The sequence below is a fragment of the Pyxicephalus adspersus genome, chromosome 4, assembly GCF_032062135.1.
Source record: "Pyxicephalus adspersus chromosome 4, UCB_Pads_2.0, whole genome shotgun sequence".
In the NCBI taxonomy this organism is placed as follows: domain Eukaryota; kingdom Metazoa; phylum Chordata; class Amphibia; order Anura; family Pyxicephalidae; genus Pyxicephalus; species Pyxicephalus adspersus.
Window position 1 is genome coordinate 129,345,089 of NC_092861.1, and position 24,174 is coordinate 129,369,262.

Genomic DNA, 24,174 nt, shown 5'->3' on the forward strand with positions numbered 1-24,174 from the left:
TTAGGTAGAGCTGACTTGGGATGAGACTGATCAGGAAAGGATCATGACTCTAAACAGACCATTCAAAAAAAATGAGATCCTTGACATGGATTTTCAGGCATATTTAGCATCTAGTAGTGAAGAAGAAGAGGAAGAAGAACTCCCAGCAGGTTAGTTTAGTCTATTTTTGTTAAAAGACCTAATGCCTGTGGCAATAAAGGAAACCCGTAATAAAAAGAAAAGTGTAAAAAAGTTTTTTTTTTTTTAACACTTGCAATCCTGTTGTTGGTGAAAATGGTTTAAAATGTTGTCAATCACTGATTTAAATCAATTGGGTAGTCAAGGATTTCTAACTTTTCTGATTTTCCTAGCTGCATGTTCAAGAGACAGGTACTTTCAGGTAGTGCACTTTTCAGCAGTTATATTTCCCATATTTCTGTCATGTTTCTTTTTTTCTTTCAAGCATTGAACTGTCTTCATCATTGCTGTTATCTTTAGCAAACAACAAGATAACACAATAGTAGTTCAAAATATATAATTACATTATATATTTTTTTTGCTTTTGGCAAAAAGTTCACGTACCTTTAATTTATTTGTAATTTTTCACACCATTTATGTTTTTTAGATATTATAAAGAACGAAGATGTGAAATCTAAAAAAGGGCCAAAGGATGATGAAGACCAGATTGCTCGTTACAGGGAGCTGCTTAAGACCATACAGGATAAGGAAAAGAAGCAAGAGGAGAAAGATGTGGAAATGGAAGTAAAATGGGTCCCAGGTAATTTCTCCTCTTTATAATTAACATAAAGAAGAGTTTCCTTTTTTTTTTTTTTAGCTGCAGTACGTTATATGAGAAGGATATTTTAGAGTTTGCTTTCAGGGAAATATATGTAAGTGCATACATGGATATTAACTTTTAAATGATATTGGCTTCTTCAGATGGAAATTCAGTTAAAGATACACTGTCTTCTGCCTATTTAGGAGAGCGGGACAGATCTTCCTTCTAGCCAATATAGATATAAGGAAGCATGTGTCCTCCCCAATCATCATTGACCAGTCACTTTGGTACGTTTTGACACCAACAAACCAGAGCTTACCCTAGGTGGAATCAAAGTAGACCAATAGTATACACACACACACATTTATCAAAACATACCCAAGTGACTGGTGATTGATGATTGGTGAGGTCACATGCTTCATTAAATCCGTATAGCCACCATAGGTGGGTTGTTATTATTAAATGGGATTTATACAGCACCAACATATTAGGCAGCGCTGTACATTAAACAGGGTTAGTTTTTGTTGCTGGGAGGGTGGGCTACCAGGAGGCTTTGTAATTTGCCATTTGCATTGGGTGAGCAACAGTGTCTGTTTATTGGCCATTCCATAATGAACATTTGAAGCTTCAGTTAGCTCATTATGGCTCATATAGCCTAACACTTCTTACTCATGTGTATCACAGTGTGCTGATTCTGCATGCAGCCGTGCCCCCTTACTGCATTACTGCAGAGGAGGGATTTTACAACTGATGGTGCAATTCAGAGATTGTTACCACTGGTAGTGGTTTCACGTGCTGTGATGCATTGCATGAAGGGAAGGAGTGAGGACTAGGGTGGGGATTAGGTGCATGGACTGGGAAAGAAAGGAATATGATAGCCACATCTATGATGTTATGGTGTTGTTGGTAAAGCATTTCATAGTCAGTGGTGCTGGAAGAACCCTATTCTGTACATAAGTATGTAGTTTAGTTCCGTGTTAAGTAGCACTTTGTTCTGACCAGAATTTAACAATCCCATATTGATGATGTCTACAACAATAATCTCCTAAGCAAACACCAAGTAGAGCTTTAAAATCACAGCGTAGATCATTAATTTTGCAAGCTTGCCCTGTAAAAGTGGCTCTTATTCTAAAAAAATGTCCTGCTTTTAAAGAGATATGTTTTAAAAGAAGGGGGATACATTGATTTATTACTATGTGAAAATATTCCAAATCACCACTAAGGGTCACTGTCACCTTACACAATGTCCTGACATCATCCATATAGTCTCAACTAATATTCAAGTTTTAAATAAAGTTTGAAGTTTGATATGTGCAAATATCTAAAACAGTGAAGCAGATTTCCTGTCCAGTCATTTTCTATAGTAATAATGTTCAGGCACTTAATGTGATAAATAATGTAAAACAAAATACCTTTACCTAGATAGCAAATGTGAGCATGGTGCCAAATATTTAATGCTGAACTGCAGGGATAAACACATTTTTGTCTATGCAGTTGGTCCTCCACCCTCCTGCAATGGTTATAATTATATCTAGGGGAGGAAAGATCAAGGCGTAAACCTAACTCCTTGCTCCTGCAGGACACTCTGCTCCACTGCCTTGCACTTCAGAATGTAGGCTTGTCTTTGGTATGTGTAAAGACAAAAAGGCAACAACAGGTTTTTGCAGCCTCTTGAAACAACTGAAAAATAATAACAAGTACTGTCTGTAATTACTCCTGGGCACCTAGTACTTTGTTCTTGTGACCCAGGGGATAAATTGATACCAAAGGGCCACCTGAGTATGAAAGGCATTTGGTTTGGGGTGTGGGTTATGAAATGTGCACAGTCAAGAGCTTGAAAAATGGTAGCCGGTATCGAGGCAGTTAATACAATAACAAATTAAACATTTTTTATAGCCCAAAAAAATATAGACACCACAAAGTTGCTGCTGGACCATTGTTAAAATGTGTTGCAGTCAGGCTGCGTAAGTTCATAGCAGTGGACGCCAACCTTTTGGGACCGGCAGACCACTAAATTCACTTGCTCCGGACCACGCATGCGCGGGGAACCGGGTGTCACTCAAAAGGGAAGCAACTTCCTCTTAGTGACGTAATGATGCCAGAACCCGTCCACTCTCCCATCGCAGGTCTGCAGTAGGAGAGTGGGCAGGTTGTGTCCAGAGACAACTCTCCCACCACCCCGAGCTTGCGATCTGTACAGGAAACATGGTCCATGGCTCTGGCGGGTGCATCCCCCCCCCCAGAGGGGTCTTTTTACTGACACTGCTCATGGGCGCACTGGCCAGAGCTGCGGACCACCAAAATGTTCTTGTGGACTACCATTTGGCAACCGCTGGTTTAAAGGATATATGGGGGATCTTTTTTTTTTTTTTCTTCACACTATTTTGATTTAACATCTCCTGTCCTGGCAACACATTAGTGATCTGGACTGCTGCTTGACACATCACGGGTCTCCAGCGTTCTGACAATCGCCCTTCACAGTGCTATGGTCAATAGCTAAGAGAACTCAAACCCTGTTTAGTGTTCTCGCTAGCACCTTTTAGCTGGGTGCACCTTACAGCATTTTTCAGTAACCGCTCAGCTGTGTTTGGGTGGTTACTGATGAGTTTTGGCACCATGCACAAGCACTGGACAGCTGGGGTATTGGATGAGCTATGGCAGAGCCAGTGTAGTGCTGTGTAGAGTTTACATGTACTGGGGACCCAGACCACTGTGCTTTTTGTTGAGCAACACTCCCAACCTGCGGTGTACTGTCATTGGGCATTTTAGGCAGGTCGTATTTTTATGCGGACTGCCCTAGGTAGTGCATGTATTTGATACTGAAGCTTTAAAATAAAATAAAAAATTGAAATCTATTCAAAGAAAGCGGTGGCCCACAGAAAGTAAGACTGGGGAGGAAAGTGCATCTTTTAGCCAGAAAATTAGATTGGATGTCTATTAGGATATCTGACTTTTTGCATTTCCTGATGCACACTGTGAGAAACTCAAACTGTGCAATGCAGTCAAACTATTTCATTAAAGGATTGAAGTCTGTATAACAATGCTAGATATAAAACAAATGTTCTGGTATTTTAACGGAGATTTCCAAGAAAAAATAACTCGGCCCCCATTTAGCGGCATCTGCCCACAGTAAATTTTGTGGAACCCTCTATGCCTCTATTGATTATATTACTTGCTAGCAGGAGGCCTTAGAATGAGTAAAGTAAAGGCAGCTTCTATCATCTTTCATTATAGGTCCTCTCTAAAACTGTAGTTTTCTTTTTCCTTCCTGATTAAGTCTAGGCTACATTATAGGGGGGGTCACCTTTTTGTTCCCAATGGGGAAACCTAAGCGTGTTTAGAATAGGAATCATATGTATATCATCTATCTAGTTATTATACATGCAGTCTATTTTGACAATCTATTAGTAAACGGTTACTCTATTGTCTCCGGAGAATTGCGCTTTGTAAAATGTTACAAGTCAAGCAAAGTTTTATTATTTTATTCTTTGCATAGCGTCTTGCCCTCGATCAAACCTTTCCCCACTGTTGACAGTGCAGGAAATGCTAATTTAATCACTCTTTTCCTAGTGCACAGATAAAAGGACGGGGATTTAAGTCATGGTCTGGTAATTATACCTCCCAGTTGGGGGGATGAAAGGTCCCCTTGAGCACTTTGATCTGTCATTGTGCATCGCTGCTAAATGTAAAATGAAAAAACCCAAGTAATATGATAACACTTAGCAAATAAGTCAGAAACTGTTCAATGTAATATATTGTGCAAACAAGCTTTTAAGTCACCCTTGATTTGAAGTAATGGGTGGGATTTATTTGGCTGATGTGTTGTCCATCTGCTAAAAGATGAACCATGAGACTAGACACATTGGAGGGTCTTTAAAGTAATGAAGAATAAAAAAAAAAAGATAGTTTCCTATTGTTCTTGAATAGAATATTTTAGCCCGAAGTGTCTGTACATGGCACAGTAAATATAGGACTGACTGTGCTGTATAATTCTATATCAAAGAATACAAGCTATACAATACCAGGGCTGTTATCATATGCTATGGTTAATGTCATGAACCTATCTCATGCAATCATGTCCATTGTGGCTGCATTTTACAGCAGCAACTATTTTGACAAGCTTTTATTTTACCTAAATATTTTTATTTTTTACAAAATAAGTGAATTTAAAATAAGGAGGGAGCACTAATTGGGACCATTTTCATAACAAAAACACTATCCGGCTGATTTATTGAAGCTTTCAAAGGCTGGAGAGAATACACTTTCATCAGTGAAGCTGGGTGATCCAACAAACAAAAATAGATCTGATCCAAGGATTGAAAAGATATGCCAACAAATAGCAAATAACTTTTCCATTCCAGGTTTGCTGGATCACCCAGCTTCACTGATAAAATTGTATCCTCTCTAGCCTTGGAGAGCTTTAATAAATCAGTGGCTTTGTGCATATACACACTGATATGAACTCTTCTTTCAACCCATATACATGGGCAGTTCATTGCAGCAAAGGAGCAGCCACAGGTCAAATTTAATGAGAGAACATCTTCTTAAAGATAACATTTGTGTTGCCCAATTTATTCCTTTTGTGTGCAATAACAGTTTATTATCCCATGCAAAGCTGGCTCTTGATTTAAATTATTTTAATAGCAATAATTTTTAATTGGTGGTTGTAGAAATAAAGAAAAAATTCTGTTCTTTTGATCTCACTGCATAGCTTCCAAATTGCTAGTGTATTTTGGATGTGCACTAGTCAGAATCCAGACCACAACAACATCTTTATTATAGTCAGGCGCCATGAAAGAAAACTACTAAAAGACCTTTACTTAGCAGTATTTATCTCAATATTTGTAAGGTAAAATAACCCAGTGCCATTATAGAGTTCTTTCTGTGAAATGAACACTTAAAGATGTAATGTATAATGCAATGATGTAATGATAATTAAATGAACTTTCATGTAAAGTGCACTCAATCAGACTAACTACTCCTGATTAGTAGTGGGATATTCCCATACTGCCACTGCACACATAGCTCTCCATGCCAGCCATAAGATGCTTTGATTGTGACTTGTATTAGCTTTACATTAAATTTCTACGCCTTGGTTTGCCTGTGTGTTAATTGGGTTATCTCCCTAGACTATTGAAATCCAAAAAATATATAAATTGTGTAATGCACCCATTAATTTCAGTGTTTTAAAATGGCTTTGTATTCATGCAGATGTAGATAACGGCAGTGCCAGGTAAATCTCAACATTTAGCACTTAGGCTTGGTCTCCGTTGCAATATTACTAGTGTGAAGGAGAAATTGTTTTTTATCATTTTAAAGTTAACACTGATCACTTTGAATAAGTTTTAGGTTATCTTGTTCCAATGGCACATGTCAATGGGTGAAAAGGCTATTAAAGGTGATGTGTTGGATGGAGGAAAAATGGGAAAAGGTAAAGATCTAAGCAACTTTCACTGGAGTCAAATTGTGTTGCCTAGACTAGTTTGTCATGGCGTCTAGAATGGTATTTCCAGTATGTGGTTGTTAGTACCAGCAAAAGTGTTTCGAGCAAGGATAGCCAGTGAACCAACAACATGGTTACCCAAGGAGAGAAAGGGAGAGGCTAGCCATTGGATCTTATCCCAAAGAAGAGCTATTGTAACAAATTGATGAACATCTTAATGTTGGGCATGGGAGAAATGTATGAAAACATAAAGCATAGCATCAGCCTGGTGAGAGTGCTCAGACTGACCACCGTGAACCACCAAAAGCACCTACAATGGGCATGTCACTGTCAACCATGGAGCAATGGAACAAGGCTTCTTGGTTTGATAAATCATATTTTCCCTTAAATCATGTGAATAACCAGGTGTTTGTGCATTAGCTGGGGAAGAGATGACAGTGGGGTGCACTATGAGAAAAAGGCAGGTCAGAGGGGCCAGTGTGATTTCAAGGATATGCTGTTTTCATCTTGGTGCCAGATACCACAGGACACCTTCAGGTCTTGTGGAGTCCATGCCTCAGGTCATGCTTGGGGCTCCAGAAGGAGCTTACATTGGAGACTACAAGTGGTCAAGAGATGGGACCTGGCTGATATTTCAACTTCAACTCCCAGCTATCATCTATTGTTTTAGAATTTTTATGAAGGCAGTTTCTGTTTCCTGTACTTTTCATCATTGCATTAAATCCTCAGATTCTACTTTGTCATTAAAATATTTTAGTACACAAAGGTGTACAGTTACTCTGCAGGCTCTTTACCTTGTTTTGACTAAAAGCACTTTGCATTAGCTACAAGGATTGGTTCATTACCACTAAATATAGTGCTTGGCTCCATCCAGCTCCCCTGTCTGAAACAGGTAATCAGAGTATAATTTATTTTCCTTGCCGGGTGCTATATGTTCCCAGCTCTGATGCTAAATGAGGCATTGCGAAAGATCATGCAATTAAATACATGATTACTGACTTTTTCAAAGGCTATTTAAACTGATATTGCAACATAGATAGGAAAAATAATTCTGATTTATGTCAAGGCGATTTTTATTGTTTCTTTTAAGATACCAGATGGAAATGAAATGTGTATTCCTATTAAATGACCCATAAAGCGTTCCAAGTTACAATTACAATAATAAATCATGGAAACCCCCAGTCATATCAGAGCTGATGATAGTATTATTGTGATGTTGGTTGCTGAGGTTCATGTGCGGCCTTGTAGGACAATTTAAGGTAAAGAATGTTATGTTCCCCATTGTGGTATATTTTAACTTTTAGTCCTATGAAACCAATTTGTTGCATTTACCATTTGCTTTGGTCATAAAGTTTGATAAACTCACTTGGGCGTGCATGGTGATACCTAATATGTGTTTTCATTAGTGTGTGAACACTTGCATTTGCATGCATATGGGGAGGAACTTTTAAAACTTTTTTAAAATATCTTTTTATTATTTTATTTTTTTTTAACTTTCTAATTGTATTTTAATATGATTTTCTCTCTGTCACAAGGAGGCTGAGTTGTGAAAGCAGTATGCAAGTTTAAGAATTTCTTTGAGTTTGACAGCTGGTAAACCCAGAAGAGCTGATAGCTCTTTAATAGCAGGCATTTTAATGGCCAGCGAGGTTCTGCCATTGTATTGAAAGACAATGAGGCCACTGTAGGTGGACCCTGGGCCCTGTTCAATCAACAGGGACCCTCACAGGGTTGTCAGGGGTCAGAGTTGCTACGTCCGTCCCTGAGGGACAATGTTTGGGACTTTGCATCCAGATGATTTTTAAAGTCTGGGAAATAAATAGCAGATAACTTTCAGTCTTAGATTTGAATACAGTATTCTTCCCAGCCCCTTTTAGCTGGTCGCACCACCCGGCAATTTTCAGTAACCACCCAACTGCTTTTGGGTAATTGGGTCACAATACAGGGGCCACCACTTGCCTACAGGTCCTTCCCACCCAGCTTAAAAAAATTCTGGGGAAAATACTGGAATAGGACATTTAAATTTTAAAGTCCATAATATTCATTTGAAATACAGTGTTAAGAAACCACCCAGCTTGGATATCAGAGAATATTGCAATTGCTTTTAGCTTTGTTGCAGTTAAAAAAAAATGCTTAAGTTCAGGGAGCCATTAAGTTGTGATGCAGGCCTTTTTTGTATTACTAAGCTGCAGCAAAACAAAATCAGGTCTTCACCGCTCTTCTATGTTGCAGAGCTCTGAAAATCTTTGAACTATATGAACACATTTTTTGGCAGGTAAAACAGCTTCTATATATATATATATATATATATATATATATATATATATATATATATATATATATATATATATATAATATTTAAAGTAACTAGCTGTTTGTCTGCAGTTGGATTTTACATAAGACCCAGTATTTCACCTTTCACTTAGCTCAGCAGTGATGGATTATTTTTGCAGAGAGAGTTACAAGCAGTAGGGGGCAGTGTTTATTAGTGGAGGAACCGGCATTTAATTTGGGTATTATAGCTTTACACTAACATTTGGTTTCTGCTTTTCCCCTAGGCCTTAAGGAAAGTGCTGAACAGATGGTTAAAAACAAACTAGAGGGCAATGATAAGCTAACACCATGGGAGAAATACCTGCAAAAACAAAAAGAGAAAAGGAAAATGAAGAAGAAGAAAAAGGTAATTACATGCTGCTGTATTGGGTGCTTAGGAAACTAAAGGCAAGCATTTCCAGAATCGGAAATTTAGTTTTCAGAGTCCCAGTTTATCCTAACTGCTATAGCCATTTCGAACCAAATGGTGGTGTCAGGCTTTTTTGGTAGGTGAATAGCCAAAAATGTGGGATGCAATGTATATACTTGAGTGTATGCTGATATACTTTTTTTTACGTAGAAACCAGAAAAAAACTGCTTTACTAGTTTAGGGTAGAAATATACCTTTTTCCAAATGAGTACAACTGATACTTCCCACTCCAGCATCATCACTTCCCCTCCCTTCCAACTTTCTACTCCCTTCACCTATCTTTGTTCCCTGGTTTTCCATATGCAACTTGTTTTATAATTGAATTACAGTGTGCACATACTTGTAGACCTGGTTCCTGTATGTCCAATTCTATCACTTGTTAGAGAATGGGTGTGAGACTGCCAGAGAAGGCAAATCCAGCTTTGTGTATTATAGTGTTGTACATATGGTGGATCAAGGGACACAATTACAGATTTAGTGTAAAACCCCCCCATATAAGTAGAAGCAAGAACTGGGGTCCAAAAAAACGTGGCTTATACTGAAATATATGTAGCTATTAGGGAGTCTGAAACAAATGGGAGATGCCTTAGATTTAGAAATTAGTGCACATTTCCATATTAAACATAAAATAAATGCAAAATAAGTAAAGTAAATAATATTCAGCTTCCGTTATTCTTTAATGTGCATCAAATCAACTTTTTAAAATCTGCTCACTCCTTACACTTGTATGTGCAGTTTGAACTCCATAGAGCTTGATGGGGAAATCTGTGAACAGCTTGGTGATCTGCAAACGGTCCTGCCAATAAACAGAATGTAGAGTTGGTCATGCATTCACTGGGCGTATGGTACGGTGCAAAAACATTTTAAAAGGTTGCTGTGTGGGCACCTTTAGTGAATAACATACACCAAGAACAATCTGTTCAAGTGTAGATATAGGCAGCTGAAGTTATCTGTAAATTTTTACTTTTCAAGTTAAGGTGACCCTGTTACCAATGTAAAAAACAAGTTATTTTTCGAGGGATAGTGTGTTCACTTTGAGTTTTGTTTTGAGCGCCTTTTCCATCTCACACTTTTTGGCCTCCCTCTCCAGCCAGTGTGGTTTCTGCCTTTGGTGACTGCTATAGGACACAATCAAAAAAGTTCAAATTTTCCATCGTGTTTAGAGCTTTTTATCACGCCTAGTCCTTTTTCAGGCTTTTCCATGCTAAAAATTTCCCAAAATACTGAAATCCTGTACTGAAGCTGTTCTTTCATAAAACTAAGCCATTTACTGTGCTCAGAACAGCTAATTATCATGTTACTTAAAGGACATCCTTGATGTAGGCAGATTAGTTGTCCTCCTACAGAATGAAAACAAATTGGCAAAAGGCTCGTCTGAGGAGGTGGCGGAAACATTTAAGCGATGTTCAGACTGGCGACGGGAATAGACATTCTCCCAGCTGCTGGCACAATGCCAGCTTCTCGGCCGCCTACTTCTGTTCAGGTTCAATGTTTGAACATCTGACATTACTGAGCCACTCACTGTCACCGCTCTTCATGCACTATGGATAGCCGCTGGTGAGATGCTCAGATGTAGCTTCTAACCAGAGCACGGTTCAAGAACTCAGGCATTGCCCTGAGTTTTTTTCTGTAAGTTTTATTTCCACTGATGTTTGCTTAGTATTTGTGCAGCTATATAAGCTTTAAAGGCTACATTGGGAATATGACAGCTGCAACCCAAAATTTTTAGGGCCCAAGTCAATTCTGCAGTGGAGTCAGTTCTGTTTTTTTTTTTTTTTTTCTTTTGAGCAGATTTAGATTAAAATGCCAATTAGTTCAGATGTCTACTTCCCCCAAAAATAACATATATGGATTGTTTTTACTCTTAATATTATAATAAAACAATTCCATATATTAAAGCCTTTGAAGTTCCTTGATGTAAATCAGTTTGTAACTGATAAATGACCAAGCTATTAACTGCTACCTTATGGCTCATTTCCTTGCACCCATCTGTGACGGTATAGATATAACTATATATTATAACATATAAGTATGGCTGATGATGGCGGAAATGCCAGTAACTTACTAAACATAACTGATGTGAAGGTCAGAAAACTACTGAAAGGACCTGGTATCTCATTTTGATCAAATACATATACCCTTTCTGCAGGTCTCACTATAATCAAAAATCCCAATCATAAGGGTGTTCTTCCTCATTTTAATGTAGGAGTTGAGTCATGTACATTGCATTGACTATCCTTTCTAAATAAAATAACTAGCAAACCTTAATTTTTGGTTTGTAATTGAAGTGAGATTAAGATGCCTTCTCTTTGTTAGGTAGCCTTTGTTATATCCTGCCTGGATATATTTTCAAAATGAAGTAACTGATTTTCATTGTGTAAATACCAATATGTTCTCCAAAATGAATCATTGCTGGTTCAGTACTAAAAAAGAAGATCCATAAAATGTAACATCTGAAATGTTTTATTCTATTTTGCCTAAATAAATATACCTAATTCATCCTGGCTTGTATGTACTTACCCTTTAAATGGCTCATTAACCCCAGACTTTTCTTAGTCAAGAGGAGTTTGCACACAAGGGATATTTTGGTGGTTATTCTGTATAGGACATGTGAATTGCCTCCTCTACTTTTATGGACAATCTCATTTATTTTTTTATTAGCGAGACATAGCCCCAATTAGCCAGATTTGACAATAGGCCCTTGTGTAGGGGGCATCCTACTAAGCAAATTCATAAAATATCTAGGAAACCTTTGTGCCAAGCTGTTTTTGGGTAATTTTAAAGAGCTTACAGTGGCTTGTATTTATAAAAAAATTCTGCATTGATTTGCCCGAACACCTGACTGAAGGGACTAGGGTGGACTGTTCAGAACAGTGGTGCCAAGAGGCAAGGAATGGGATAACGTTTGAATACTGTCAATGCTGTCTTTAGAAAGCCTTCTCCAGAAAAAGGATTACAAAGATTGAATTTATATTGGAAAAAACAAAGCTTTGATTAAAATCCTAGAAGGGGAATTCCAAGAAGGGTAAAACATATACAGAGTTTCCCCGGCCCCTTTTAGCTGAGCGCACCACTCGGCATTTTTCGGTAACCACCCGGCTGTTTTTGGTGGTTACAGAAAAGTTTGGTCACTATACAGGAACTGCAACCCGCCTACAGCTTCTTCACACCCAGCTAGGGGAGAATACAACTCTGGTTTTCTTTGGGAGTTTTTGGCTTTTGGTAGATGGAATTCTTGCCATATAATACAATGGTTGTTTACAAATAAAATTTGTCTGTGGGTAAATCTAAAAGTTTTACATTGAGTTTGATTTTTGTGAGTTGGCTCTGTAAGGGTTACTATGAATTGGCAGGTCCCAGTCTCATCCAGCACAAGATATAAGCCATATTGCTAAAGCTGTGTATATTTCTCCCGCCTGCCACGTGTTTTAATGTCAGCCTGGCTCTCGCCTTGCACATCAATCACAAACATATGTGACAGAGAGAAAAATAAGCTTGTTACTGCTGTAGCCGTGCAAGGGCTTTTGATCTTTGTTTTCCTTGTGTTTTGGAATGTTGGAGAGGCCTCAGAAAGCTCATTCGTGCCTGCAAACATCTCGAAAGATCTCAGAATGCCGTTGCATGGACGCAGGCAGATGAACACGCTGCGCGACAAAACTTTCACAAACGCTTTAGATCAGGGGTGTCAAACACAGTGGGCCAAAATGAAAACCTTAGACAAAGTTGTGGGCCTAACTTGAAACTGAAATAGCACCGCTACTACAATTCCGAGCCGCTGGTCAATAGACGCGACTGATGCTGCTACTACAATTCCCGGCATTATTTTCTTCTCTAAAACAGTCCAATGCGGGGCCACGCATAGACAGAGAGGCCGCTGGTCTATAGATGCGAGTGATGCTGAGAATTGTAGTAGTGCGGGCCAGCTGCAATTAATAATTAGGATTCTTTTGAAGGGCAAAAAAAAAAAGGACGTTGCGCGCCACAGTTTGACACCCCTGCTTTAGATGATTTCATCATTTATTTTACTTTTCCCTGAAATAATAAACATGATGGCAATTATGGTATCAATCTCCAATGAGTCCCATATAATTTACCTTGTACATACTTCCATATTTTTAATATTTGTGAAAGTCTTTTTGAACTCTTAAATTGTGGGTGATGCAGCAGGTTAGATGTAATGAGATTTTATGGACTGATAAATCTTTTGTTGGACAAAAAGGGGAAGCATGCAGAGCATAAACACTCAACTTGCATTTAGCTTAAAACACGTATCTGTGCAGCCTAAACTGGATTTATAAAATATCCTTTATTAGTAATAATTAAAGTATTTGTCCATTAAATAGATACACTCCAGTATTTGGAGAATTCTTGATTTGCTTCTTGAAATTCTCCAGAAAACTTGTGGAAAGAACAAAAGAAAGGGCATGTTCAGACAGCTTTAAAAAAAGTTACCATTGGACGAAATAGGGTCGTTCATTATCCTTTATTTGACAGACAGTAGTACATAAAAAGGGAAGAAAAGGGACAGCCCAGCACAGGTGTTTGCAAATGTCTGAAATAGCCCAGCAATGATAGCATGTTACTCCTGCCAGGTGCCCAGTGTTTAAAACCTGGGGGCAGCAAATGCTAAGGTATAGTCTGAACAAATCATAACGGATCTAATTGTATGGTTAGTCTGAACATATAACGGTTTCCTTTTCTCTCCTCCTTTACTTGCTTATCTTACAAATAATTGATGCTTCTCAGTTTGGAAAGAATTGGGGAAATTGGCTGTTGGTGTTTCTGTGCAGACTGCATTGCAACATGTATTCCTCATGATCTGTATGTTTCTGCACAGACATATCACACAACATAGTGCGAAAAGGGGCTAACTGCTACAAAACATACAATAGTTTTGTACATTAAAAAAAAACATTTTGTTGTTTCCTCTGTGTTCATGATGTGTCTCTACCACTTTGTTTTTCAGGAAAATGTGAAAGAAAAAGATGAAGATGATGAGGAAGATGAGGTACCATCTGATGTTGATCTCAACGATCCTTTCTTTTCTGAGGAGTTGAAGAAACCAGGTATTTCAGAGATTGAAAACAAATAACTTATTTACCATAAAGGACATTGTGCTGAAAAGCTGCCCTTGTATTGAAAACTTTAACTCTCATGTTGGTGCCTGTCTTCAGTACCATCTGTAACTGACTGGAATAAACATTCAAATTAGGAAATTTTCCTTCACTCTAATTGCATGCTTGTTTAAGAAATGGTTAAACTTGGAGACAGACAGGCAACTAGTATTTAATTATGAGGTTATAAATGGCAATCTTAACAATTTGTAGTAATACAGGTTTTAATGGTTGTTAGCCATACATGTAGCAAAAAAGTTATATTTTAACATGTTCCAATGACAGCGGGGTTTTTCTGGCAGTGTGCAAATGATTCTCACAGATAAATTTTCAGAAAAAAATTATCAGGTTTGTACATTACTCCTTCTGATGGAAGCACATCAGATGACAATTACTCAAGATGAACAGTTGTACTGATCTCAGACACAAATCTGCTGTACACAGTGATCGCCTGGCATCATTCTGCCCTGGTGGATTGATGAATGGTCTTTGTTTTCCCATGGAGGATGATATAGTGGGTGTCGCTTGCTCACCCTCCCCCTTCCTCTCTCCATGTGTACAGTGCTTGTTCATCTTTCTGTCATAAAAGATTATTTCCATTGACAGTCTGTCAGAACAATCCCCCAAACCGATAATCTTCTTCCCCGCGTTTCTCTGTTTAAGCTCTAAGTCTGTCATATAATGGAGCCTACATACACTTTACTTTCCTATGCCTCTTCATTTGCCAGTGTTTTGTCTTAGGCTGCAAACACAGGTTAGACTTTTGTTGTTGGAAAGGATCTTTCACAATTCTTTCCAATGACAAAAGACTGAAGGATGCATGAACGAGCGCTGTTCTCACAACGCCGTTCTGCTCTATGGAGAGAGGAGGGGGAGAACGAACGAGCGGCACCCCTTCACTTGTATTGCAGTACTCCGTCATCCGTCTTTCATGGATCCGCCAGGATGGATTCATGAACAACTTTAGACGAGCACTGTACACCTGTCAGATTCTCGTCCAATACTAGCCCTGAAGCGATAATCGATAGAGAATCTTCTGGCGTATGTACATAGCCCTAAGCTCAAGTATTGCATTCAGTGCACATTCTGTGTGGTGGGGGATCTGGAGCATAGTGAATGTAGGTTTGTGTGAGATAGACGTCTTCTTACTACAGCTATCACTTTTGTCAAATTAACAGATTTTTTTTTAAGCTGCCGTATATGTAGATGTTGATACCATCTTAGGTCTTCCTGGAAAGGAGGACCTTTGGAAAAAGAAGTGTCCTCTGCTTTGTCAGTCATGTGATCTTATCCTGATGTATGTTTTAGCAACAATTTCTTGTTAGGATTTTGTGGATATACTGATGTGATTGTGATTACAAATGGCACAGAACTGTAAATATCAACACATTTGATTCTGTAAAATATAGGTATGAAGAGGAAAATGAAAGATGACAACAATGAACAGTCATCTGAAGACGAGGAGGAAAAAGAAAGGCAAAAAGTAAGTATAAGAATTTAATATATTTGTCAGGAGTGGAAATCTAACTCTGACCTTTTTTTCAGTGTTTTTGCTTTCTGACTCTGTAGGTTATACTTCTTATTTCTTGTTCTCATAAAATGACGAAAGGTAGGGGGAATCCTCTCCAATATTGGCCAAGCCATTTGTAATAATTTGGAAGATTCCCCAACATTTTATTTGACATTTGATTTAGATTACTGTCCCAGTTGCATGACCATAAATCTTTCCAGCAAGGACACTACAGTAAGATTCTAATCTTAATAAATTCCAAACTTTAAAAACAATGTGTTGGATTTGCATTTAATGTAGCTTTATACACAATATCTGAAAATTATGAAATTACATTACCTTTTAACAGAGTTTTAATCTTGTTAAATGTAGCTTTTAGTCAAATTATACCTGGTGGTTCTGCCATGATGGTCCTTTTATCAGGTGACAAGGGTTTCCTATATACTCTCCTTTGTTGTCACTCATTCATACGCGTTCCAGATGGAGAAGTAGCCAGTTATTAGCTGTACTTCTACTACTATGTGCAGCCAGCTTTTAATGAGTGAATGTACACTGAAAGCAGTTGGAGGACATTAAAGACCCCTAAATGGAAAAAGAGCGAAAATAGTATTAGAAAAAAAAAACATATCGACTGTTTATGACACCCAGTGCTTTAGCATACAAATTGCAATCCAATGAGAGGTTTAAATCTTCATTAGGCACACCTAAATATATAAGAGTATATAAGAAGAAATTTTGTGGAACGCCACCAAGCAATGGGACTTTTTAGGCTGGACCAGGTAAGTGATAACATTTAACCACCTGAAAAAAGTTTGGGTTTAACACTTTTTGCAAGTGTTTTAACCCCGAACCAAGGTCGGGTTTAACGGCCGGGTGGTTAAATATCATTAAACTCAAACAAAAAAATAAAATCAATGTATAACATAGAACCTCCTATTGGGGTTTCCCCTAAGGGTATGCCCAATCTATTTTACGTGTTTCACAGAATAAATCTGCTTTCTCAGGAAAAATAGGAAGATCTGATGTATACGGACAGGCAGGCACGCAAAACCTCTTCCAGTGCATGAATTGAGGATAAATGGAATAGCAGCAAAAGGATTATTCTTCAGGATGATAGCTAATTGTTGATATGGATCTCAGATATTTTTTTCATATATTATCCAGAACTTCGATTTTTTTTCTTATAGTTGCGGTAGGTATTATAACCATTAGAAAGGTAATTAAAGAATATCAGACAATACATTCCCCCAAATATGAATACACTCAGATACAGCAGGGTACTTATCAATAATCTACTTTTGGTGAATACCTGCTTCCTTCCATGCTAGCAGAACCACTCACCTTCCTATATTACAATGTGGATAACTCCTTTGCCTGCTGCCCTGTTACATCCTGTGCAGATAAATATTGATAAGTACCCTGCTGTATCTGAGTGCATTCATATTTGGAGGAATGTATTGTCTGATATTCTTGAATTACCTTCCTAATGGTTATGATACCTACGGCAACTTTAAGGAAAGACATCAAAGTTCTGGATAATATATGAAAAAATATCTGAAATTCATATTACAATTAGCTATCATCTTGAAAAGTAATCCTTTTGCAGCTATTCCAGTTATCCTCAATTCATCCATTGGAAGGGGTTTTGCATGTCCGCATACATCAGATCCCCCTATTTTACCCAAGGAAGCGCGTAGAAAAGATTGGGCGTACCCTCAGGGGAAACCCCAATAGGAGGTTCTATGTTATACATTGATTTTATTTTTATATTTGATTTTAATGATATTTATTAAAATAAGTTTGCGATTTAAAAATGTGTCATCTAATTGCCTAAATTTGGTAAAGGCTAGCCTAAAAAGTTCAATTGTTTGGTGGTGTTCCACAAAATTTTTTCTTATGTGTCTATTAAGGATGTGGTCATGTCGAGAAAGGAGAGGTTGGATATGTCTATGTACACCTAAATATGTTTATTTTATACATCTACATTTTGTACACTGCTTTTTAAGAATTGGGCATATCTGCCATATATTTCATTATTGAGCTGTTCTCTCTCTCAGTTCATTGTCAGTATGGGGATTCTTACGAAGCTTGAAATTGAGTATTTTAGACATAAAATCATTCTTAATAAAACACTAGGTTAAGATTTTTGTAGGCATGTGTCTGAAATGTCTAGTGATATATGGGTATTATTATTTGAAAGTTTTTCTTTTGAAATGTTTACACTGTATTTGCATATTTACTGCTTTTAGTCTAGGCAAGCTGGGGAATTGATTTTATCAAGATGCCATAATATTGTTTCTTTGTTCATCTTCACTTTAGGTTGTGTTTTTTTTTTTTTTATCCTCAGTAAAACTGAAAAGGTATCTGTAATTCAGGGCAAAGTGGCAGGCCACCCAATGATATCTGAATTAATAAACTCTAAAAACTTCTGATTCCCTACTGTTTACTATTCAGTAATACCATTAAAAAGTAATTGAGTTTTTTACCTTGCATTTCATCCTTAATGGTCTAGGCACATCCATGACCTTAGGGGACATCCTCACTTGTCTCTTCTCCAGTTTTCATTAGACACAATCTCACATGTTCAAGATTTACTGTTATTCTGATGAGCTCTTTGTTAAGGCATCTTGGTGCAAAACATAGATTGGAAATAGTGAAGTGTGTTGGATTTTATGGCTAGTTAAGGGGAAAAAAAGCCCTGCTGTGTAATGCTGGAAAGAGAAATGAGAGTTATTTTTCCTCAGATTGTTAAGTGAAATGCCTGTGGACTGGCAGGCAGATCACAAAACCACCGCAGTGTGTAATGATACATTTCATGGTTTGTTTCATCCCGGTAAACACGTGACCCAGGGTTTCTATGTTCACTCGCTCTGTTCTGTCAGACACCTTTTGTGTCTGCACTCCTTGGGTTTTTTGTTTCCCCGTTTGCTGGGAGAGTTTATATTGAATGGTAATTAAATTACCAGCTTGGAGGAAGTGGTCCTATTCTTGACAGTGATTGTCCATGGTGTATTACTGCTGGATTAAGTATAACAGACATGATAGGATTACAGTTTGTTGGATAATTCTACATGTTGTGGACATGTAGACAGTCCATCTGTGGGGGAAAAAACGCTGAGGTTATATTTTATTAACCATAGAAGGTCCTTAAGACAGAAAATACAAACATTTTAAAATCAGGTTCGGTAACTGTGTGCAGACAAACCCCACCAGACTATTTGGGCACCAAATTTTCAGGATGGTATATGCTCACCATTAGTCTCTGGGGATTAAACTGTTTAAAATTAGTCAAGCAGAATTTGTGATCTAATGCTAGGAGGGTATTTGGCGGAGACCTAAAGAGAAACTGAATTCTGAAAGCTGTGCCCAAGAACACAGTAGGCAGAGGGAAAGGATCTCCCCAGTCTGTGTTAGGAGGCATGATAAAAGTTAGATTTATACTTGGGCACAGTTAACATTTCTAAATTTTCTCTATGACATAGCAAATCCTAACTTTTTTTTTAGTTATATTTCATTTTAAAGAGGACCAGTTACCAGTTTAAAAAAACTTTTATGTTTTTGTTGAAACAAAAGTTCAAGGTCTTCCTAAATCCTTCCTGGGATCAATTTGTAATAACAGACTCTCGGAAAGCAGCAGTATAACAAAATGTTCTCTTTAATACTTAAAAGAAAATGAAATACTTTGGTAATTGGCAGTGTTCTTCTCAGCAGTTCAAAGTGCTAGTTATCAAAGGTATTGGCTGTAGAATATCTAAATTATATAAAATATGAAACCGGTGTCTGTAGATACACTTCTCCCCAAATCTGGATGTAGACTGCATACTGCAGGGATCAGTATACTAATGACAAAAATTCCAGTTTGTAATCTCAACAAAACGCATTTGTGCTTGGAAGATATCAGTTGAAAATCAATTTTCTTTTTTGAATATACTTACCTTAAAACCAATTGTCGGAAACTGAAGTAAGGCTAATAAACCACAAACTGGAAGTCTCTGATTACCAGTTTGGAGAGCACAGACCCTTACCTAGATGTGGAGGACAATATGGTAGCCTCTTGTAGGTATGTGTTAAAGAAGGCGACTCAGAATTAAAGGAAACATTAGGAGAGGTACTCAGGCGGCAATGGCTGACCTTCTATCATCATATCCTATTTTTTGGGTTATTGACCAGGAAAAAAAACATTTTGCAGACTCTGAGTGCTCATCTGCTTACCAGTTCTAGGTTATTAACTCAGGAAACATTATAGCTAGAGGGTCAGCTTGATGGCCAAGCAACTAATATTTTCAGAATGGGGTCAATAGTGTCACCTTACTTAAACTTTCTTAACCTCTTTCTTTTAAGATGTGTTCTGTACTGATTTGACCCTGTGAACTGTAGGTCCAGTCATTTGTTTTCCTGAATGCTTATTTTACATGCATCCATACATAAATACAGAGCATTCCAGCTTCTGCTGTATGTACCGCCTAAGCCCTGCTCATATTGTAAGGTTTACTTTCATAGTATAGTTGTGATGTGGAACTACATGCTTTCTGTGTGTCTTGCAGGCAGAGATGGCACTGCTCATGATGGATGATGTGGAGGACGACCGGAAACATTTCAACTATGACAAGATTGTGGAACATCAGAATCTGAGCCGCAGCAAGAAGAAGAAGCTAAAGAAAAAGGATGAATTTGTAGAAGACAATTTTGAGGTATTATATTGTCTCTATCTGTTTTTTGGTGATGGTGTACATTATAAAAGTACACTTTTATATTTATTTTTATCTGCAAAAAGTCTAATAGTACAACAATCTGACAATCTACTTCACAAGTCAACAGTCACGCTAATAGATCTCTGAGAATAAATACAGGTAGTCCCCGGGTTAAGGACATCCGACATATGGACAACTTCTAGATACGAACGGGGCTTTCTTGCTCCCTCCTGTGCAGGATAGAGGCTAGGAGGAGAGCGGTTTGTATGACTTTCAGAAATGAGACTGAGCTCTTCTGCAAGCTCTTGTAACTCTTTAATGACCAAGACAAACTCTGTAGTTTCTTTTTGCATATCAAAGCACAGCTTGCTCCAGAAGTTACTGAATGTCCAGGCTCAATAAAGATTTTTTTTTGCTTTGTGAATAACTCACAGTGAGGATTTTATACAGTAACTGACACCACACTACCTAATAATATGTTGAGTCAAACATCTGTCCTAATTGCATTTATTAAAATAATTGTACCTGTTCTGACTTACATACAGATTAAACTTAAGAACAAACCTACAGTCCCTACCTCATATGTAACCTGGGGACTACCTGTACATGTTATATGGATGTTGTTTTGAGAACATTCACACAGTACTGTTTTTTTCCCCCCAAAAAGTATGAAAACATCTCAGTTAACTAGAACTACTACTTTCAAGCTGCCAGATGCCAGCATCTCCCTGCTGTGATATTTCTCCCTGACCAGTACATTATTAGCTTGTGTCTGTAACTCGGAAGGGACACACTGGTCAAGGAGAAAGAAAAGCCCCATTAGGCAAGGGGTATCTGACACTTCTAGAAAGGTTGGATAATAAAGATTCCAGTGATGGCTCTAGGTCTGCAAAGAGCTGGACAACAACATCTCTTTTTAAGAAAGCTGCACAAAAATGATGCATGCTTCTTTACATTCATAGCATATTTATAACACTGATTAATTATATTGGAAATCCCTTTTGCTGGTGGCCTATACTGTTGCTATTCATGGCTTTTACTATACATTGAATTTACTGCTGGTAAAATCTGGTATTGTGTAATATCTTTATATTTATTTATTTTTCATTCATAACTGGTCAGAAATGTTGGGGTTAAACTGAATGCAATACAAACCTGGAAATCTCATTTTATTTTAAGGCAAAGTTTTCTAAATGTTTAAGTACTGCATATAAATTTGAGCTGTAAAAGGGATATGTGATATTAAAGATTTTTTTCTCTGATGTCTATCTTACCTTCAAAAACAAAAACATATACAGTATAAATGTTATTGCATCAGTGTCCCCCATTGTTGGCATTTGGAAGAGATCCTTTCATCCTAAGTTTTTATGTTTTAATGTTCCTCTTTAAAATAAATACAATCCAGCTATTGTTGACTAGTGTGATTGTGTTTCCCCTCTGGCCACAAAATACCACTTAAAGGCATAATTTTCCTAATTTCTGATGAAATGTAATAATTGTATGTATTATGTCTTTGCTTCTTAGATTGTATCAATGCTTTTCTTGCCCAGATGTCTTCAATTTATATTCAGTTTAAGGGCTTGCAAATGCAAAACTATGTTGCTTTATTTGTTACAATTCTACTAACTTTGTTCAGGGATTTGTATGTAAAAGTTTATGAAAGACTAGAGAACTGTATATGAGTCCTGTAAGTTACCTATACAGAGCAAACCAACAGGTTTGTTTAAAGGCCACCTTCCTATGTTCAGTTCATAAAAGATGTATTTACGGGAGGTTTACAATGTTGATGGTGCTTGTGTATGCTAGAAAACATTGTGCCAAGACAGTTGGTCTCTGCTCCTATCCAGTAATAGAGTCCTATCCAGTAATAGAGTTCTCCATTCTCTAACCAGTTATACTTCAAATAAAATCTGTATGATCCTGAGCCAGTGGATTCCTCTGACTTATTTGTTTTAAAGATGTTGTTAAACATGATATTATTCATGACTGACAAAAACTGTCCTCTTTTATGAGAAAACTCTTGAAATGACTTTTAGGTCTTAGGGAACCCCTGCTATAATTACTATATACACAGCTTGAAGTACATTAATGTGCTGGTCAGTGGAAAGGCTGCCACTCACTTACAAAAGATCATTGGTGTCAGTTGAACTGACCTAAGAGGCAAATTGCTAATTTCTCGGGGAACTCCTAGCAACCTCTGGAGGAACCCTGGTTGAGAAACACTGAATTGTAGTGGTTGGGAGTATGAGGACCCCAACAGTGCAGAGAAGCAAGATAAAACAAATTAAAACTACACACACACAAAAAATGTCTTGTCTAATTTTATTTAAATTCCAGTGGAAGTATTTGCATACATTCATAGTCAAATAAAAAAATCCTAAATACCCCTGGTGATCCTGCTGTCTAAAAATATGATTTATTACCCTATACTGAAATATTTGATAATATTTTGTCTCTTCTTTCTTTAGATTAATGTTGACGATTCAAGATTCCAATCCATGTACACCTCCCATCTATACAACTTGGATCCTTCAGATCCCAACTTCAAGAAGACTAAGGCAACGGAAAGAGTTTTGGAGGAAAAAGCCAAAAGAAGAGAGCAAGAGCAGAAGGACTGCACAGAGGCAGTAGAGAAACACAGGGCAGAACTGAAAAATGTGCAGAAATCAGGAACATCTGCTGTGAAAACAACAGACCCGTCCCTCTCTTTACTGCTTAAATCTGTCAAAAGCAAAACCCAGCAGTTCCAGGCTTCAAAAAAACAGAAATCAAAATAGCTGTGCAACATACATGATATGCATTGTCTGTAAACAGCGAACAGACTGACAATCCAAAACAGACTTCCCGATGTATATATAAGTACATAAATGAATTGTTTTTGTTAATAAAGTGAGTATTACAGTGATAACAGAAAGCCACCTCAGAGGTTTACAGTGGGTTGCACATGGACTTTTAACATGAAATTTGTCTAATTATATCCAGTTGTTTTATGTAAATGATATGCATCTAAGGTAAAAATGCAATTGTACATGTTGATCATCACTAAACATAGTACAGGAATAGCGTCGTGAAAGAACTGTTGTGTGATATGTAATTCTCCCCCACAAACTGGAAAAACATGAAATCTATAATATTTACTTACATGTAGGAGTCTGATGCTTTGTTAGTTTATTGAGTCTTTTATATCTATAAAATTCACTTTTTTCCTATTTCTACATCCTATAGATCTATATTCTGAGAATAGGATACAGCAAGCAAGGCAAAACTTCAAGGAATAGTAGTGGAGTGGTATGCTTATAGAACATAATGTATTCCCTTCACTGGGAAATTAGCCAACCCTAGTATTATAGACAATATAGAAACAAGGTAGACAGAGAGGGTTTTTGGCAAAGAAACAATATATATTTCATAGGATAATGAAATAGTACAACATTTTGATACTTGGTGTATGCACAATAATTGTGGCAGGATCATTTTTTGCCACATTTTTTGTATTTTATTTACAACTTACTGATTATGGTAATGCCCTGGAAGCTGTAGATATATTCATTTTCAGCAGGTTATGCAATATTTAAAGTCACATTTACCCATTAATACCCAAGATGGAGATATAGAGCAGATAGGCAGACGCTGATATATTAGTTTCTTTAGGTGAGTCTGGCTATCTGCTTTACCTCCTCAGGTATTGATTGATATGTGTATCATACATTGAAGAATTCAGAACCTATCATCGTCCTGCTCTAGAAGATCAGCAGACTGACCTGTACAGGAATTTGCACACAAGCTAAAGAAAAGCCTATGGTACTGTACAGAAAGTTTGGGTATCTTCTAAGGTATGGATGGGATTAAGGTTTGTACCAGGTAATTAGAGAGTAATGGCCCCCCTTTTCATATGCACCTGTCAAGGCATTACTTG

General features: G+C 37.5%; 1 protein-coding gene across 1 annotated transcript in view; it reads left to right on the forward strand.

Moving 5' to 3' along the window:
- The window catches only part of ESF1 (ESF1 nucleolar pre-rRNA processing protein homolog), a gene marked incomplete in the record, with an annotated part of 37,650 nt that extends 14,255 nt beyond the window's left edge, over positions 1-23,395 (forward strand). The window contains 7 exon segments of the mRNA XM_072409611.1: positions 5-149; positions 605-757; positions 8,759-8,880; positions 13,910-14,009; positions 15,467-15,540; positions 20,112-20,258; positions 22,727-23,395. Of these exon segments, the coding sequence (XP_072265712.1) occupies positions 5-149; positions 605-757; positions 8,759-8,880; positions 13,910-14,009; positions 15,467-15,540; positions 20,112-20,258; positions 22,727-23,035 (1,050 nt within the window).
- Positions 23,396-24,174: the final 779 nt, after the last annotated feature.